The sequence below is a fragment of the Nannospalax galili genome, unplaced genomic scaffold (genome assembly GCF_000622305.1).
Source record: "Nannospalax galili isolate Female #2095 unplaced genomic scaffold, S.galili_v1.0 scaffold856, whole genome shotgun sequence".
NCBI classification, from domain to species: Eukaryota; Metazoa; Chordata; class Mammalia; order Rodentia; family Spalacidae; genus Nannospalax; species Nannospalax galili.
The window spans coordinates 978,020-999,081 of NW_008339573.1; the positions used below are offsets into that span (position 1 = coordinate 978,020).

The window sequence follows — 21,062 nt, forward strand, 5'->3', positions numbered from 1 at the left end:
AGGAAATGATAAGCTGAAAACAGGGTAATGGTAGCTTGCACCCATAGCCTCAATATGGTGTTCACTTTTTTTTTTTTTTGGTCTTTTTGAGACTGGGCCTCCCTGTAGCCCCAGCTGACCTGGAACTCACTGTGTAGACCATGCTGTCCTCAAACTCACAGAGATCTGCCTGCCTCTGCCTCCTAAGTGCTGGGATTAAAGGTGTGCACCACCACTCCCGGGCTGGTGTTCACTATTGTAATACTACAATTTGTTAGCGTTGCCCCAGAGTCTTTGTGATGGCTCAACCACTATGTGAACTAAATAGATAACTGAATGAAAAAAGATTCCCCATCAGATCTATTTTACATCTCATTAAATTGGGCTGTCTATCAAGTTTTGATTAACCCAATTATTCAGGTGACTTTCGTTTTTGGGTCTTTTTGAGATGGGGTCTCCCTGTAGCCCCAGCTGTCCTGGAACTATGTAGAGAAGGCTGGCCTTGAACTCAAGAGATTTGCCTGCCTCTGCCTCCGGAGTGCTGGGATTAAAGGTGCCTGACTTCAGGTGACTTTTTAAAAAAATTGTTAAAAATCTTTATTTTATGTGTATGAGTGTATTGCCTGCATGTAAGTGCACCCCTGCTGTCAGAAGAGGGTGTCAGATTCCCTGGAACTGGAGTTACGGATGGAGTTAGCGGCCATGTGAGTGCTGGGAATTGAACTACTCTGCAAGAGTAGTCAGTACTCTTAACCACTGAGTCATCTCTCTGGCCCCTCAGGTGACTTTTTAAGAGCTTATAAAGTTACTAAAACATACACATTTTCTCAAGGATCAGGGAAGACCTAGTCAGAATAATATCTAAATAAATCTCAGAAATATTTCTTCCTTGGGACATCTGAGGTACTTTTCAGTGTGTTAACAATAAAAGAGGGTGAAAGAGTTTACCCAAATCTGGTAAATCTGTCCCTGAAGCAACTCACCTCTCCTGAGGCCTGCGACCAGCTGCCTTTCTGTTTTTCGGGCCCAGTCCCTGATGCAAGGCCAGCGTCTGAGATCCTCACCGTGGTTGGGGTAGAGCTGGCGGTAGTGACTACAGCGGCTGAAGCCACCATGCCCTGGCTAACTTGTTCCATTGTTTTTCCTGCCTCTTTGCTTTCAGCTCCACCCACCTCTGAGACCAAAGGTGTCTGACCCGTGGCTGAAGAATATGGAGTGAAAGGTACAGGTGTGTCCCCTCCTACAGGTTCATCCTGCACCACCAGAGTCCTGCCATTTTCTTTGGTGTAAGTGGCAAAGCGCATGTTGCGGTTAATTTGGGGAACAAATGTAGACGGTGGCTGCTTGGCTCTTTGATCCAGCCCTGGCTCTCCACTGGCATTACTTCCTTTCCAGGGCCCTCGGCTTGCCTCACCTCCATCACTCCCATTACTGTCTACTTCACCCCTGTCTCCTTTTAATTTCTTTGATGTAAGGTCACACCCAGAGTCCGAAGCATTTTTCCTCCTCCGGCCATCTTTCCCCTCTATGCTCTCTCTCTTCTTCTTTCCTTTGGAAGACTTTACTGCTTTTATCGTACCCCCCTACAAAACAAAATTCAAAAAAGATTTATTATAAGGAACCTTTCATCCTGTGAAAACCATAGTCCATTAGTGCTTTCCCATCCCTAGAAACAGATAAAGAAGGCAAAGACTGCCAAGTTCTGATGCCAGCTCTAGGACGGTCTCTTTATCAAAAAGCTCCAATCTTCCTGTGGATCTTAAATGCACACATACACATTCAAGATATAGCTCCTGGAGGTTAACTACCTTAGCAAACCTTTGCATATAAAATATACTACATCTTCACAGATTCTTTTTTTTTTTTTTTTTTTTTTTTTTTTTTCAGGGTCTTCCTGTAGTCCCAGCTGGCCTGGAACTAACAGAGATCCACCTGCCTCTGCTTCCCAAGTGCTGGAACTAAAAGCCTGCACCACCACGCCTGGTGATTTGTGGAATTTCTTCAACAAAACAAATTGCCAGAGTTAGGCTGGGCACACATATGTTTTTTGATTAAAAAAAATTATTACAAATTTATCTCCCAGTTTTTGATAGAAACTAGCATTTCAAGTATTAAAATATGAAAACTCCTCTATCCAGAAGTAACTAAAACCAACATATCTGTGACCAAAGTGAACCTGACAGAGACTGGATTACACAGACACTGTATAGACACTGTAAGACTCAACTGATTTCCAGATCTTACTTCAAAGCATTAGACAGGTAAAGGGGAAAAATAACAGGCCAGCACAGGCCAAAAAGCCCCTTTTCTCTTCTAATAATTTCAGCCCGCCTAATGAAATCTTATTGGTACCTTGAGAGTCCAGACAACTAAAAAGATATGGATTAGAAGGGGCAGTTTTCATCCTTTCCTGAGAAGTGTTGAGGTGGTAATTTGCTAGTGATATATAGCCATGAATATTTACCAATTAAGGAATCCGCCTTCACTGTCCTTAATACCTAGAGATTCTTTGCAGAGTCATATCTTTATTGTATTATATGTTATAACGTCAACGTTTTCATATTTTAAAATTTCTTATTGCTATTTCTAATTTCTATATTGTTCCTTTTTAGTTGCCTTCATTTTTCTTCTCCTTTAATTTTTTTTTTTTTTTGTTAATCTATCTTCTTAAAAAAAAAAAAATAGCCGGGTGTGGTGGCGCACACCTTTAATTTCAGTACTCAGGCAGAGGCAGGTGGATCTCTGAGTTCCAGGCCAGTTGGGGTTACTGGGAGACCCCCGTCTCAAAAAGACCAAAAAAACAAAACAAAAACAAAACAACAAAACCCAAACAAGCCACCTTCAAGATTTACCTCCATTTTCCCCATAGTTTTGGTAGTATTACTTTAATTCTTGAATTTCCAAATAGGTAACAGGTAAGAATAATAATCTACTTATTATAACTAAGTACCTATCATATTTCTAGTAATATTATCTAAGTTTCCCAAATATTTTATTCAAGAATAAAAAACTGTTGGTAGAACATTGTTGTTATTTCATCCTCATTTAAAATTTCATCCTTTCTTCAACTTCCATCTCCATCAAGTTTTCAGTGTTTTTTGTTTTTTTTTTTTTTTTTTGGCTGTTGTTCTTTTTGAGACAGGGTCTCCCTGTAGTCCCAGCTGGCCTGGAACTCCCTATGTAGACCAGGCTGGCCTTGAACTCACAGAGATCGATCCACCTCTGCCTCTCAAGTGCTGGGATTAAAGGAGTGTACCACCATACCTGGCCTCAGTGTTGTTTTGAGACAGGATGTCTCTATAGCCCCAGCTGGCCTGGAACTTGCCATGCAGACCTGCCTGGCATAATCTGCCTGCCTTTGTCTCCCAAGTGTTGGGATTAAAGGCATGTGCCATGGTGCTGGGCCCAAGTTTTCAGTGTTTTTTTTTTCTTTCTTTCTTTTTTTTGGTCTTTTTGAGGCAGGGTCTGAGTGTCTCCCTGTAGCCAAAGCTGACCTTGAACTCACAGAGATCTGCCTGCCTCTGTCTCCCAGATGCAAGAACTAAAGGTGTGCTCCCACCAGGCCTGGCTGTTTAAAAACTATTATTTATTTATTTTTTTATTTTTTGGTCTTTTTGAGACAGGGTCTCCCTGTAGCTCCAGCTGTCCTGGAACTCACTATGTAGACCAGGCTGGCCTTGAACTCACAGGGATCCACCTTGACTCTGCCTCCCAAGCGCTGGGATTAAAGGTGTGCACCATCACGCCCAGCTTGTTTTTTTATTTCATGTGTATGCGTGTATCGCCTGCATGTATATAAGTGCACTCATGTCATGCAATGTCTGCAGAGGTCAGAAGAGGGTATCAAATTCCCCTGGAACTGCAGTTATGGATGGTTGCCAGCAACTATATGGGCACTGGGAATCAAACCCAGATCCTCTGCAAGAGTAGTCAGTGTTCTTAACTGCTGAGCCATCTCACCAGTCCCAAGTTTTCAGTTTTTTAACCACAAAAAGAATGTCTTTTTTGCTCATTCACGTATACTTAAAGGAGATGAGGTGATCATGAATATTCAAGAAGGGGATGACTAGAAGGATTACTATAAAACTTGGCATTCTATTAATAATAATTGTACTTTGTTACTCTAAGAAAATAGTCACGTCATGCCAAAGCCAAAAAGGGAAGAATCAACACCTGTAGCTCAAAAAAGACAGGTCTAATTTCTAACTCATCTCGCCAACATGCAGACCTGGTTCACAGCAACCTCTTATCATTCCTAAACAATAACTAATATGGATGTCCTATTACACTGAGTTACTCAGATTTGCCTAGATAGGCTAGGGCACTAAACCCAGTATATACTCTCCAGCTATATCCAGCTAGCCTAAACAGTATCAGGTATACAATAGGTAATTAGCAAATAAATGAAATAAAGACAGGAACAAAACGGGGGGGGGGGGCAAAACATCATTAAAATAATAGGTATTTTCGGCCAAGCAAATGTAGTCAAGACTTATCCTATTCATGGTAATGTAATTACAGAGCAATTAAATTTAATCTGATTCCTTCCTTTCCTAGTGATCTTGTTTCATCAAGAATGACTGCACTGCCATGCCTGATGGTCCATGTCTTTAATCCTAGCACTTGGGAGGCAGAGACAGGCAGGTCTCTGATTTCCAGGCCAACTTGGTCTACATAGCAAGTTTCAGGCCAGCTAAGGTGGCACCGTGAGATATTAACAAAAAGGAAAAAAAAAACTATGAAAGAATAAACAAGAAAAACAGTATTTACAGAGGTATTAAGATATATTAAAATTATGTGAAATTGGCCTATTAAAGGAAATTTACATAGGATTTTCTGATTGGGTTGGACATGTACTTTTTGGGTTTTTTTTGAGTCAAGGCCTCGTGTATGTCAGGCTTCCCCTGAACTCCGGATCCTCCTGCCTCACTACCAACATGCTGGGATTATAGGAGTTCACTGCTATATCTGGCTAGTTCAGCAAATTTAACATACCTTTTTTTCTGGCTATAATAATTTTGAATGAACCAAGAATTGGCCTGGCACATAAAAATTATAAAATAACCCACTGTGTGCTAAGCACTGATCTAGGCACTTCTTTGAACTAATTCTACTTGAGAATATAGAATTTCAGATTACTTTGGAGCTCAATGTTACCTAATTGGAGGAGTGGGGAAGAGGCTGTAGTTTTTCCTTCATTTCCTATTATTAGGTCATGGTAATTACTATTGTTTATCACAGTTTTAACTGTTTACTAACTTGTTCTGGGAGAATAAAGGAAGAAACAGTCCATGGATTTTACAGCTAGGGAACATAGCCATAATTAAAAACGTTTGTTCAAGCTAGGTCTGTTTCATGAAGATATATATCCCCTCTTAACTAGAAAAACCATGGAGGAAAAAAAAAAAGCTAGAACTGAACAACTCAAGGGCATCAATGGAAAAATGGAAAACACACATATAAGGAATCCACGTAATTGGATAATTAATGCAAGCTCATGATCTACTCAAATTCAATTATTATACCTCATTCTGAGGAGTTGAGTTATCCGTCAGCATCACATGGATTAGTCTGGGATCTACTGACTTGATCTCACCACTCTATGGTAGCAGAACACATGAAAAAAAGAAAAATACAGTCAACATTCTTTTTATGTTATGTATATTGTTAGGTATATATACATATATATTATGTATTTCCTTATCAATATAGGTATCTATTTGCACTTCCCTACTAAAATGGAAACTTTATGAGATGCGTGATTGCCAATAGAAGCATCTGAAATAACATCTGGATTATGGTAAACATTCAAAATTTGTTAAGTCAATACATTAAAGGATTGAGTTTAAGAACTAAGTATGTCTTTTTAAGGGTATTCACGTCAATTTCTGCATCCCTCAACCAACAATCATTAAAATAAGACACTCAACTGTTAAAGAAAAAAAAAAAAAAGAATAAAAGCTTTGGGAGAGGGGACAAATTGAAAGACAAAGTCCAAAACTTACTGTGCTTATCTTTGACACAGTTATTGCACATTAAGTAATTTATTTTTTAAGTGGATTTATTTTTCTTTAATTATGTGTACTATGCATGTGTGTCTAGGTATGTGCACCTGAGTGCAGATGGCGAGAAGAGGATGCTAGATCTCTTGAACTGGATAGAGTACAGGTGGTAGGGAGGTACATAGTATGGGTGCTAGGAACCACACTCAGGTCTTCTGCAACAGCTATGTACTCTTAACAGCTGGGCCATCTCTCCAGTCCACACTAAGAAATTTATTCCAACAAATGACAAATTTAAAAGAATGCTTAAGTATGTATTTTAAAAAGATGAGTCAGGAATCCCAGCACTCAGGCAGCGGAGGCAGGCAGATCTCTGTGAGATTGAGGCCAGCCTGGCCTACATAGTGAGTTCCAGCCCACCTGCGGCTACAGAAAGACCCTGACTCAAAAACAACAACAACAAAAGGTGAGTAAGATCTCTGTACTGATATATAGAGATGTTTGTTATATACAATTAAGTTCAAAAGATCAATTATATGATACCAATTACTAAAGTACAATTTATACATACATAGAAAACATTAGGAAGAAGATGTACTCCATACCATATTTGGGTAGAACCACTATGTTGAGTGATATCTGCCTAGAAGTGGCAGTTTTCATTATCTACTTCATATGTATGTGTATTACTTGACATTTTAAAATGAAGATTAATAATTGTTCAGAAATTTAATAGACTTAAGTAGATAAAATAATTTATGCTTACATATGTGATTGCTAAAGATAAGTCTGAAAGAAATTCAAAGCCATTATAAACACATTATTTGTCAGTCTCAAGACACCTATCATTTCTCATACATAATTCTCCAAATATATTAGATACTATGCTTTTTTTACTTCATTAGAAAGCATTTTTTTCAGCATTCAGGATATAATGGTAGAAGTACTAGAGAAAAAATGCTTGCTAGATTTTTGTTTGCTTTAAAAACATTATTGTAGGGTATATATGTGTGTATACACGTGTATGGGTATGTGCATGCCATGGCATGTGTGTGGAAGTTAGAGGACAACATGAAGGGCAGTTGGTTCTCTGCTTCTACCACATGAGATCTGGGACTCAAACTCGGGTTGTCAAGTTTGGTGGCAAGTGCCTTTACCCACTGAGCCATCTTGCCAGCCAAATATGATAGTATCACCTTAACATTTGTAGAGTGCTTACAGATTTTTCAAGGTACCTTTGCTTTTGTGTTTTTTCTTTCATTTATCTTTTTGAGACAAGAGCCTTGTAGTACAGCCAAGGGTGGCCTTGAACTAGTGATTCTCTTGCTTCCAGAGTGCTGGAATTAGAATTATGTATAGCCATAACCAGCTTAAAAGTACTTTCAAACACATTTCAGTACTCAAAACAGTACGGTGAAGTCAGTGAGATTTTACCTCTAACTCATAGATGATAGCAGTGAGGTAAAAGCTGCATAGCTTCTCAGGATCATATCAGAACCAAGTTTTTTTTTTGTCTTTTTGAGACAGGGTCTCCCTGTAGCCCCAGCTGGCCTGGAACTCACTATGTAGATGAGGCTGGCCCTGAACTCACCAAGATCTGCCTGCCTCTGCCTCTTGAGTGCTGGGATTAAAGGTGTGAGCCACCACACCTGGCAAACCAAGTTTTCTCATAGGCACTGAAGCACTCACTTTCTCAACATCATCCTCAGCAGGGCAGTAGATGGATCTTTGACAGAATAAACAGTCTCACCTCAGTTATAGACACCTCCATGAGCCGGGTGATTGAATCTTGATGGCTTACAATGCCATACAGCCACCCTTCTTCCCCTTCTGGCTGGTATACTTTGACCCTGTGACCTTGAACACTGTAGGGACCTAAAGAAGAGATCAATCAGAATTGAATGTTTTGGGCTAAGCTGTATTTCATAACCACTTCTAAAAGCAGAAGGAAAACCATATGAAGTAACACTTGGCACTTTTGTGCAAAGCTGAATAAAGGAGCAATTCCAATTTTACCATACTCAGAAATATAAAAATAAAACATAAATATTTTCCCCAGAAATCTTTGTAAACCTTTCATTTCTAAAGAATCTCTCAAATCCCCAATTCTATCTTTGCTCAGTCATAAAATTCTGGAAATAATACAAGAAAGGAAAGACCATTTATAAATAAAAAAGTACAGGCAATATTGAAAATGTACTCAGATAATGAACATGTATATGAAAAAAATGCAGGAGGCCAGGAGCCAGCGACATGGCTCAGCAGGTACAATCACTTGCCCCAAAAGCCTGACAATATGATTTCAATCCCTAGAACCTACATAAAAGTGGAAGTAGAGAACTGACTCAACAAAGCTGCTCTCTGTTGTCTATGTGCATGCTATGGGATGTGCACACCCATGTACACACACAGACACACACGATAAAATTAAATAAGTAAAAAAGAGGAGGCCAGACTAGGAATGGTACTCATTGAACTAAAGCAGAGAAAGCTAAAAAGAGGATCACTTCAAATTCAAGGCCAGCCTAGGCTTTTAAGTGAATACTTGTCTCCAAAACCAAAAAAACATAAACAAAAAAAGAAAACAAAACAAATAAGGGGTTGAAGAGCTGGCTCAGCAGTTAAGAGCACTGGCTGTTCTTGCAGAGGACCCCGGTTCAGTTCTCATACCTACATGGCAGCTAACCACCATCCATAACCCCAGTTCCAGGTAAGTCTGATGCCCTCTTCTGCCTCCATGGGCACTGTATGCATATGGTGCACTTACATGCATGCAGAACACTCATACACAAAAAGTTAAAACAAACAAACAAGCTGGGTAAGTTGGCCACACTATTATGTTAAATGACCATAGAAATGGTATGTGATCATTAACATTCTCCTATTGATCTTTCAATACCATTGAGTGGAGTTTAATTAATGAAGTTTCTAAAGTCTCCACTAATTGATAGCCTGACCAGCACCTACCTTCCTAGGAACACAGAGTTTCAGAGATACTACTTTATTAGTATGTAATGTTACCCTGCAATTTCAGCGCCCCACCAAGAAAAAGTTTCTCACACATATTTGAAGCTTTATACTATAGTAATACTAATGTTAGGTTCAAAGCTATATTTAAGCTTCCTTAATTTTGTATAAAAATTCACATATATCCATCTCTCATTCTGGCCAGTCAAGTATTTTTCTCTGATGCTGATATTTTCTTAACATTCTTTCTATGTATCTTTCCCCTCTTCCCTCTAAAAAAAATTTTTTGAGGAAAAGTCTCATGTAGCCTAGACTCACCTTAAACTTCCCATCCTCCTGCCTCCATCCCTTGAGTTCTGCTTTGTGCCAAGCCAATTTCTATATACTTTCTTGACTATTAAATAATTTATCCTGATAGCTACTTTTTTTTTTCTGATTTTGACAAAAGAGAACCGAGGACACTTTTTTTTTTTTTTTTAACATTAAGACATTTGGGGCTGGTTAAGAACACTCACTGTTCTTGCAAAAGACGCAGGTTCAAATCCCAACACCCACATGGCAATTAATAACTGTCCTTAACTCCAGTTCCAGGGGATCCAACAGCCTCTTCTGTCCTCCGCTGGCATTACATGACATGGGTGCACTTACCTACATGCAGGCATAACACTCATACACATAAAATAAAATAATATTCTAAAAAACCAAACCAAACCAACCAAACAAAAAAAAACATTAGACATTTATTCTGTCCCAGGACACTGTTACACAGGGAGGAAGTGGCCATGCTGCCCCGGCTCCCTCCCAGCAGGTCTCATTCTTGGAGTTGCTTGGCTCACTGAGTCCCTGTGGCCCAAGTCTGGATGTGTTCACACAAAGTTCTGAGTGATGGCCAGTACCTTACAAACTCACCTTCCCTCTGGCGCAGGTATTTTTTAAAAAATATTTTATTTATAGGGGCTAGAGAGATGGCTCAGTGGTTTAGAGCACAACTGCTTTTGCAGAGGACCCAGGTTCGATTCCCAAGTACCCACATGGCAGCTACGAACGGTCCTTAACTCCAGTTCCAGGGGCATCCAAAGCCCTCTTCTGACCTCCAAGGCATTGCACAACATGGGTGCACTCACATATATGCAGGCAATACACTCATACACATAAAATAAAAATAAAAAATATTTACATAATATAAACAAATATTTTATTATTTTTTATTTTATGTGTATGAGTGTTGTGCAATGCCATGGAGGTCAGAAGAAGGCTTTGGATTCCCCTGGAACTGGAGTTAAGGACGGTTCGTAACCACCATGTGGGTGCTGGGAATCGAACCCAGGTTCTCTGCAAGAGCAGTCACTGCTCTTAACCGCTGAGCCATCTCTCCAGCCCTGGGGATAGGTATTTTAATTTGAGTCCCTACAGGGTTCCTATTGTACTCAATGAGAACCATGCTGTTGGGAGTCAAACCTGGGGGTCATTTGAGGGCCAGGCATGCGATGCCCCACGAAAAGAGCCTTTTTCTTCTGAGCCTTGATAGCCAGCAGCATCTGGTCGCCACCTTGCCAACCCCATTCTTGTTATAGGCGTGGATGCACTGAGGAAGACCATGGTATGGGGTGTTCCCCAGGGCACTGTTGTCCACCACCACACCCCAATCATGTTCTGGAATGCACTGAGGTTCCCAGAGGTGCTGAAGCAATGCTGGCTAAGCGCTCTTCTGACATGGGCGAAGGGGCCCCAGAGCCCAGGTGAGACAGCCGTGGGATCCCAAGATGACAAACTAGCACTTGCCATCCCAGAATGTCCTGAGGTGGGCCCCACTGGCTAAGCCACGTCCTTCGCACCAGGCATGCTGGCAGCCCCAAGGACACTACTTATCTGAAAATGACTACTTATCTGAAAATGTCATGAGGCTCAGAAAAGAATGGACATTAGACTTAGAATGGGATACCTTTCATCCTGGGCAAACCCTGCGTCTGGGCTAGGCATATAGCTCAGTGGAAAAGAACCTACTTGCATTATGAGGCTCTGTGTTTAATCTAGTGTTGAGATCTCCAGGGATGCAAAGGAAACAAAATGAAAACAGCACAAAATACCAAAAATCTGCTGTCTGAACTTGAAAACCATCTTTATTTTCTTCCTGCTTTGTGGTGCTAATGATATGAAATCTAGGGCCTTGTGTGTATTACAGAAGCACTCTACCACTGACTATATGCCTAATCCTGCTCTACTTTGTTGTTGTGGTGCTTAAAGACATAATAATCACCTATGGATTTGTTATTTGTTGGCATTAAAAAGTGCCAAGTTTCTTGAGAAACTTGAAGACAATAGGTATAAATTAACAAAAACAAAGCTTTTCTAGATATTGGCAGTAATCTTAATATGAAGTAATCACTTATTGTTTTGTTTAGTACATGGTAATGCTTTAGTGAACTTAAGAAATGAAAAAACAAAATCAGCAGGGCATGGTGCACACGCCTTTAGTCCCAACATTTGGGAGGCAGAGGCAGGTGGATCTCTGTGAGTTCGAGGCTATCCTGGTCTATGTAGAGAGTTCCAGGCCAGCTGGAGCTAGAGGGAGACCCTGTCTCAAAAAGACAAAACAAAACAAACACAAACAATAAAACCAAACTGACAACAAAACTTTGTGTAATGAAATGTGGAATGAAGAGGATACAGGTAGACTATTAGTTCAGACTATTAATTAGTGGAGAGTCTAGAAACTTCATAAATTGAACTCTCCATTCAATAGTATTTATTGAAAGTCAGACAACAGAACAGGAATAGTCACTATCATTCCTATGGTCATTTAATACAATGGTCTGAGTAAAGTCCCATTTTTTCGATTTATTCTAGAAATACAGCTTCTGGAATAAATTTTATACATATTCAAGACTTTACCCACAAAAAGAAAATAGGATAAAATGTTTAAAGCTGCATGGACTTTTTTTTTTTTTTAAAGATTTATTTTTAATTGTGTATGTCGGGGGGCAGGTACCTGAGGAATCCAGAAGAGGGTGTTGGATCTCCTGGGCCTAGAGTTTCAGGTAGTTGTGAGCCACCCAACATGGGTGCTGGGAACCAAACTTGGGTCCTCTATAAGAGCAATACACTGAGCAATCTCTCCAGCCCCCCAGGTGTCACATTCTATCAATCAACACTGACCATTCACTTGATCTAGAGCTCAATGACACAAAACTACCTGTTCTTACCTCGACTGAATATCTCTTGTAGCTTTTGGTCACTGATCAAAGCATTAACTGTTTCTCTCAATGCAGCATGCTCTAAAAGAATCTGGTTTTGGGTATCTGTTCCCATCTGGTAAAGATAAAAGGAAACACCTGAATATTAAAATGAGTAACAGTAAGACTAAACTAGATGAGATAAATCATACACCAAAAACTCTTTATCAACAGTTGCCAAAAATGCCTGTAGATGTCAGGCTGAATTAGGAAGTATTATATACTATATCTTTCTGTATACAACAGGATACTAAAGGTTCTGAGAAGTCATATAGGAAAGAAACCCATTTAAGCCAGAATTTCCCATACTTATTTGACAAAATACCAGTTTATGACATGTTAATTTTCTGGCTTATTATAGTACCTAGCCGACATTTGATGAGAGCCATCTCATAAATACTAGGATTATATCTGTATTTTTGTTGTTGTTGTTGTTTTTTTCGGGGGGGGGTCTTTTTTGAGACAGGCTCTCCCTGTAACCCTAGTTGGCCTGGAACTCATTATGTAGACTAGGTTGACCTTGACCTTGAACTCACAGAGTTCTGCTTCTGTTGAGTGCTGGGATTAAAGGCATGCACCACCATGCCTGGATAACACTAGGATTATAAAGATGAATCAAGCAAAGGTGCTGAGAGGGAAAGAGGCCTGAGGAGAGGGGGAGATATAACAAAAGAAACTCTCACAGAACACAGTTTAAGAAATACTGGTTTTAGCTTTCTCAATAAAAGAGTAAAACTCATAATTTTTAAGCTTGAAACTCTTACAGAGAAAAAATAGTACCTTTCTCAAACTCTGAAAAGTACAACTCAAATGCTAGTTTGTTTAAACTACTCATTTATTCCTTTTCTTTGTAGCCAAAGATATACCTAGCCTCTTCACACTTCATGCTGCTGGGAACCAGTCCACAGTTGTTTCCAGCTTTCCTGCTACTAAAGTAAAATAGACCTGTTAGCCCTCCAGTTAAACTAAAGTAAAATAAGCCCATTAGCCTCCAGTTAAATTTGTTATATCAACAGCCATTTTAGAAGTCACTTTTTAATTTATGTATTGTTTTATGTATGTGGGTGTATATATACATATGCCACATTTGTGCAAATGTCTACTGAGGCTTAAAAGGGGTATTAGATCTCCAGGAGCTGAAGAAGTTGTAAACTGTCCAATGAGGGTGCTGGGACCCAAATCAGGTCCTCGTGAAGGGCAACAAGTGCTTTTAACTACTGAGCCATTTCTCCAGCCCCAAGAAGCCACTTTTCTGAATGAACCCTCAGAACTGTGGTCTTAAGTTCTGGGTGACTTTAGAGTGAGGCAGGTATATACAGAAAAGGAAAGAAGCCACAAATACCAAATGTACTTTTAAAGAAGCAGAAAGCTTTAAAACGCACAGGACAATCTATTAGAGGAATCAAAGTAATGCCACAAGCAGATAAATACCCATATCTGCATTAACAACAACAACAACAACAACAAAAAACTAGAGGTAAATAACAAGCTCAAGACAAGAATAAGTGTAAAATACCTGGAACAGATGTAGTCCACTAGCATCTGACAGGAAACGAAGCTCTCGATCCACAAGGTATTCAATTGGCACCACAGAACCCAAACCCAGTTTATCTACAAGGGGAGTGAAAGTCTGTGAAGCACAGTAAGAAACTGATTAGAACTTGGAAATGAAAACAACTGCTCAATAATTTCTAACTTCAGAGAGAGTAGCCATTATTATTCTCTTTCATCACAATAAATACAGATAAGGTAAAGAAGTCCTTGGAAACATTCTCAGCCGAGGATCTGTCCCTCAAAAATAATCATACAGTGCAAACTAAAGGAGAAAAGCTGCTCAACATTCTCTAATTTTTGTTTGTTTGGTTTTGGGGTCAGTTTCACCCTATAGACCAAGCTAGTATTAAACTTGCAATGATCCTCCTGCCTCAGCCTCCTGAGTCCTGGGATTATAAATGTGTGCCACCATGCCTGACTTTTAATATTCTTATTTATGGCTAAAAAGGACTAGTGGAATGAGAAATTCAGAGGGATCTAATTAATCTTGCTAAGCTTCAAGAGAACTAAATTAACATAAATTTTCCACAATAAGAGTTGCAAACTGGGGTGGTAGTGCCTACCTATGATCCCAGCATTTGGGTGGTGGAAGTAGGAGAATCTTCTGATTCAAGGTCATCCTCAGCTACACAAGGACCACCAAGCACATACACAAAAAGTTGTGTATACTTATATACCTTTGTTCATTTTTATATTTCTAAAACCACTGAATAAATGTTTATGTATGCCAGGCTAGATTAAACTCTCTATAAGCTGAGGATGACCTTGAAATTCTGATCCACGTAAGTGCTGGAATTACATGCATGCACTACTACACTAGACTTTTTAAGAAAATATTTTATTTATTATTTTTATTTTACATGTATGAGTGTACTGCTTCCATGTATGCAAGTGCACTCGTGTTGTGCAGTGCCTAAGGAGGTCAGAAGAGGGCGTCAGATCCCCCGGAACTGGAGTTACAGTTGTGAGCTGCCACGTGGGTGCTGGGAATCAAACCTGGGTCCTCTGCAAGAACAGCCAGTGCTCTTAATCACTGAACCATTTCTCCAGGCCCTGCACTAGATTTTTATGTGGTGCTATGGATAAAACCAAGCATATGCATGCTAGGCACTTGCTAATACTCTACCAACAGAATTATATTCCCAACCTCTCCCTTTCAATTACAATTATTTATTTATTGTGTGTGTGTTTGAGTGTGTGTGTGTGTCTGTCAGAGGACAACTTGGGAGTCAATTTTCGCCTTCTACCACATGGGACTCAGGTTATCAGGCTTGCTGGCTAATTGACCTACTGAGACACCTTCCCAGTCCTCAATTAAGTTTTATTAACACTATTTTATCTCACTTCATTAAAAAAAAAAAAAGACTTGAAAATTAAATAAACTGAGGATTATATTGTTTCCAAATGTTATAAGAAAAGTGTGGGGCTGGAGAGATGGCTCAGCAGTTAAGAGCACTAGTTGCTCTTGCAAAGGATCAGGGATTGATTCCCAGCACCCATATGGTGGCTAACAACCATCCATAACCATTATCTCCAGTTCCAGGGGAATTTGAAACCCTCTTCTGACCTTTGAGGGCACTGCACGATAGGAATGAGCTTACACACATGCAGGCATACACATAAAATAAATATAAATAAGCGGGGCATAGTGGTGCATGCCTTTAATCCCAGCACTCGGGAGGCAGAGGCAGGAGGATCTCAGTGAGTTCAAGGCCAGCCTGGTCTACGTAGTGAGTTCCAGGTCAGCAGGGGCCACAGGGAGACCCTGTCTCAAAAAGACCAAAAAAATAAAAAAAATAAATTTAAAAATAAAAATTTTTTTTTTTTTAAAAGAAAGAAAAGACTGTAAAAACATCCCTAAATCCTCCAAATTTGTCCCATGTAGATTTAATGCCTAACTGTATTCCCCCTATACTTGAATTGTTCTTGCTAGGCCACTGGTCGACATAGTGAGTTCCAGGACAGCTGGGGCTACAGGCAGAAAAAAAAAAAAAAAAAAAAAAAAAAAAAAAAAAAGACCAAAAAAAATAAAAATAAAAAAAGTTGGGGAGGCCAGAATAGAGCTGCATGGTCCAAATCTCAGGACCCAGGAGGCTGAGGCAGGAGGACAGAGGTCAACATGGGCCATGAGATCCTATATCAAAAACCAAAGAGGAGTCTGGAGAGATGGTTCAATAGTTAACAGTGTGTGCTGCTATTGCAGCACCCATGTGAAACAGCTTACAACAGCCTGTAACTCCAGCTCCAGGGATCAGATGCCTCTGGCCTCTGTGGGCACCTACACTCATGTGCATGTGCCCACACACATAATTAAAAGTAATAAAAATAAATCTTTTTTTCTTTTTTTGGTCTTTTTGAGACATGGTCTCCCTGTAGCCCCAGCTAGCCTGGAACTTGCTATGCAGACCAGGCTGGTCTTGATTTCACAGAAATTTATTTGCCTGCCTCTGTCTACTGATGCTGAAATTAAAGGTGTGCATCACCATGTCCAGCAATAAATCTTTTGTAAAAAGGGAATTCATTTCCCTGGAGCCCCTCCCACTCTCCAGAATTTTTTTCTTTCTTAAAGCTATGCTTGTTCTACTAAAATCAAAAGTTTTGGAGGACACAGGAGAAAAGATCTCTGTTAATTTTTGCATTGGTAACTTAAGAATAAAAGTTTGTTAGAGACTAAGTGTGTAGTTTTTTTTTTTTTTTTTTAAGAGTTCTGAAGTGTTTATCTATGGGATAAAAATATAGTTACAATATAAGAAGAAAGGTCAAATTGTTCTTATTCAATAAAAGCCCCTGACTGGGTTGCAGGATGTAGCTCAGTGGTATAGCACCCTGCCTAGCATGCAAAAGGCTCTGGGATGCCCTAGATTCAATCCTCAGTACCAAAAAACACCAAACAAAATAGAACAAAATAGTCAAAGTCATTTTGTGGATGGAGCTATGGCTTAGTGGAAAAGTGATTGCCTAACATGTGCAAGGGTTTGTGTTAGATCCCCAGCAAGGCATACACAGGGCATGGAGGCCTATACATCTATAATCCCAGCACTAGAAAGATAAAGGCAGAAAGATAAGGCCAAGGTCATCTTTAGCTACATAAAGCTTACAAGGCCAGCCAGAGCTAAGAAAAACCTTATCTCAAAAATAATTACAAAGAAGCTGGGCATGGTAGCACATGCCTTTAATCCCAGCACTTGGAGGCAGAGGCAGGTGGATCTCTGAATTCAAGGCCAGAGACCTTGTCTCAAAAAGACCAAAAAAAAAAAAAAAAAAAGATAGAAAAAAACAAAGAATAAATAAATAAAACATAAAGCTACTCACCAGTGCTGGCCACTGTGCAACTGAGACTCGAGTGCCCTGGAGAAGGACTGGGTCCTTCCGGGATGCCCAAACAAGTGACCCTTCTAGCAGAAGTACAATAACTTCTTCAGCATGAACTTTAACCCAGGAGTGTTGCTTCCAGTTACAGCCATCAAATTCTACAAAGATCTGTGAAAAGATTAAAAGCAGTTTGGAAATCACATTTGGGGATATGCCATAACACATAAATATAACCCTTCTGGTTTTGAACAACAGACTAGAAAAAAAGTTCCATTTACTTACTTCCAAGGTAATTCTTGATGTCTTTACTCTGGAATGTAGACACACTTAAAACAATTTTTAAAACATTTGTGTGTGCGTGTGTGTGTCTGTGCGTGCGCCCCACAGCATGTATGAGGTCAGAAGAAAACTTGTGAGAGCTGCTCCTTTCCATCATGTGGATTCCAGGGACAGAACTCAGGTTGGCAGTGTTGGTTGCAAGTGCCTTTATCTTCTGAGCCTTTCACTGGCAGTTAATTTTTTTTTTTTTTTTTTTTTTTTTTTTTAAACAGGGTCTCCCTGTAGCCCCAGCTGTCCCGGAATTTACTATGTAAACCAGGCTGGCCTTGAACTCACAGAGATCTGCCTGCCTCTGCCTCCCAAGTGCTGGGACTACAGGCGTGTGCCACCACGCCCGGCAACAGTTAAATATTTAAAAATTTTTATTGCAGTTACTCTTCTTCAAGATTTAAAAGTTTTGATGTGCAGCAGGGTGTCTTGTTAAGGGATGGGCACTTATCTGCTACTCATTCTTAGCATTTTGTGCAGCCATGAGTTTCTGCATTCACTGCCATTCACTGAAAGAGGTTTCTCTGATTAAGGCTGAGAATAGTATTTGTCTATGGGTATAAAACACCTGATTCTTGTTCTTGCTTCCTGTGCCTGCTTGAAAATGTAGAGCTTAGCTTCTGCTTCTCCTCCAGCCACCTCTGGCCACCATGCCTCTCCACCATGACAGACTGTAATTCCCCTGGAATTGTTCCTGCCCTGAGTTCCAGCCTGACTCCCCTCAAAGATGGATCATCACTTGGAGGCTTAAGATTGCAATAAACCCTTCCCTCCTTACAAAGAAAAAATAAGAGGGCTGGAGAGACGGCTCAGCAGTTAAGAAAACTAGCTGTTCTTGCAGAAGACCTGGGTTCAAATGCCAGCACCACATGGCAGCTGACAACTGTGCGTAACTCCAGTTCCAGGGGATCCAACAGCCTCTTCTGTCCTCCACAGGCACTGCATGACAAGTGTGCACTTACCTACATGCAAGCAATACACGCATATGCATTAAAAAAAAAAAACTGATTTTTAGAAAACTATTTTATGTGTATGAGTATATTGCCTGTATGTATGTAAGTGCACCAGTGTGATGTACTCACTGGATATCAGAGATTCTTTAGCCATGTGGGTGCTGGGATCCAAACCCTGGTCCTCTGTTAAGAGCTGTCAGTGCTCTTAACTGCTGAGCCACCTCTCCAGCCCCAAAACATGATTTTTGTCAAATGCTTTTTTCTTTAATTAATGTGTTTATTATTTATGCAATTAAATGTTTTTTTTGAGCCCCGACTAGCCTGGAACTCACTATATAAACCAGGCTGGCCTCAAACTCAAGAGATTAACTTGCCTCTGCCTCCTGAGTGCTGGGATAAAAGGTGTGTACCACTGCAACCAGCAAATTAATTTTTTAAAGAATTAACTGAGTCAGGCTTAGAAAATAAACAATGAAGAGAAGAAACTAGGAAAGGAGACCATTTACAAAGTGATAATAAAAGGAAAAAAACAAGCTGGGCGTGGTGGCCCATGCCTGTAGTCCCAGCACCTGTGAGGCAGAGGCAGGTGGATCTCTGCGAGGTCAAGGCCAGCCTGGTCTACATAGTGAGTTCCAGGCCAGCTGGGGCTGCAGGGAGACCCTGTCTCTAAAAGACCAAAAAAAAGAGGAAAAAAAACAGTAAGACTATATGAATATAAAGTATTCTTGAGAAATTATAGATTTTTTAAACTTTTTAAAAAATTTTTATTTATTATTTTTATTTTATGTGTATGCGTGTATTGCCTGCATGTAGGTAAGTGCAACCATGTTGTGCAATGTCCTTGGAGGTCAGAAGCGCCTGTCGGATTTCTGGGGACTGGAGTTACGGCCAGTTGTTAGCTGCCATGTGGGTTCTGGGATTCGAACCTGGGTCTTCTGCAAGAACAACCAGTATTCTTAACCACTGAGCCATCTCTCCAGCCCCGAGATAAAATTTTTTTATTATTATTTTCATGTGTATGAGTGTATTGCGTGCATGTATATAAGTGCACCCGTGTAGTGCAGTGCCTGCAGAGGTCAGAAGAGAGTGTCGGATGCCCTGGAACCAGAGTTATAGATGGCTGTTAGCTGCCATATGGGTGCTGGGATTCAAACCCAGGTCTTCCACAAGAGCAGCCAGTGCTCTTAACTACTGAGCTGTTTCTCCAGCCCCTAATTTTCCTATTTCTAAACATAATGTGAATGCTGTATAATTTTACTAAAATATAAAATATGTGGGGACTAGAGAGATGGCTCAGTGGTTAAGAGCATTGGCTGCTCTTGCAGAGGACCCGGGTTCAATTCTCAGTACCCACATGGCAGCTAACAATTGTCTGTCAAAACGCCAGTTCTAGGAGAATCCAATGCCCTCTTCTGACCTCCATGGGCACTGCACAACATGGGTGAACTTACATACATGCATGTAATACACTCATACCTACAAAAATAATTAAAAAAACATTTTTTTTGGTCCTTTTGAGACAGGATCTCCCCATAGCCCCAGCTGGCCTGCCTTTGGCCTATGTAGAGCAGGCCTGCCTCTGCCTTCCAGTGCTGGGACTAAAGGCATGTGTCAACACGCCCAGCTAATAAAGTATTTTTTTAAATATAGGATATGTGAACAGCTAAAGTGTGGATAAAGTATGTCTACAATGCTGCTGTTTTCAAGAAAGTAACAATTTTCTCTTTATGGTTTCTTTTAATTTTTTAAAAATATAGTGTTTTAGCAGCTATAAAATCACACAAAAAAGGTCAGGGATTTGCACCCCAATTCCCCCACTGTTCATACTTTAGCTTCTTTGAGCCTCACTTCCTTTGTCTACAAATAGAAACAATAAGGACCTCAAAGGATTGCCCTGAGGATTACATGAAATTAAGCCCTAAAATATATGGGCTCCTGACAAGCACTCATTCCTTAAGCAAGCTTACACTACCGGTCAGGGTATAAAGTGGTATATCATTAAAAATAAAGTAAAATCCCAACACTTGGGAGGCAGAGGCAGGCGGATCTTTGTGAGTTCGAGGCCAGTTTGGTCTACATAGTGAGTTCCAGGACAGCTGGGGCTACAAAGAGACCCTGTCTCAAAAAAGACAAAAAACAAACAAACACACAAAAAAACCAAAGTAATGCTGGGTATGGTGGCACAGTCCTGTAAACCCATCATCATTCATGGCAAGCTGATTCGGGAGAACTTTAAATTATAGGCTAGATCCTGCCTCAACTAAACATAAATAAAACATAAAAATAAATTTAAAATATCTTAAATATGTACATGCTCTGGCAATACCATTTCTGGTAATAATCCTAATAGCCCTAAACACAGAGATGTCTACTCATAAAAATTCTTATCACTAAAGTGGGCATGGTGACAAATGCTTGTAATTTCAGCTCTTGGGAGGCTGAGACAGGACAGAAAGCTAGGACACCCCATCTCAGAAAAAGGAAAAAAATAACCAAAGAGTGTGAGTGTGAATGATTTAAGTCCACGGATACAGGTGAAAATGCCATGATAAAAATCATTATTTTGTATAAGTAACACATGTTCAATTTCTAATTTTTTAATTTTTTAATTTATGTTCAACTTAAAAAAAATTTATATTGGCCAGGCGTGGTGGTGCACGCCTTGGGAGGCAGAGGCAGGTGGATCTCTGTGAGTTCAAGGCCAGCCTGGTCTACATAGTGAGTTTCAGGACAGC

General features: G+C 40.0%; 1 protein-coding gene across 1 annotated transcript in view; it reads right to left on the reverse strand.

Moving 5' to 3' along the window:
- Kdm3b (lysine demethylase 3B) overlaps positions 1-21,062 on the reverse strand; it is a 73,285-nt gene that overhangs the window by 40,864 nt on the left and 11,359 nt on the right. The window contains exons 2-7 of the mRNA XM_008834293.3: positions 17,048-17,215; positions 13,698-13,811; positions 12,152-12,257; positions 7,732-7,856; positions 5,505-5,579; positions 963-1,562 (exon numbers count right to left, since the gene is read on the reverse strand). Of these exons, the coding sequence (XP_008832515.2) occupies positions 963-1,562; positions 5,505-5,579; positions 7,732-7,856; positions 12,152-12,257; positions 13,698-13,811; positions 17,048-17,215 (1,188 nt within the window). The remainder of the gene's footprint in view (positions 1-962; positions 1,563-5,504; positions 5,580-7,731; positions 7,857-12,151; positions 12,258-13,697; positions 13,812-17,047; positions 17,216-21,062) is intronic.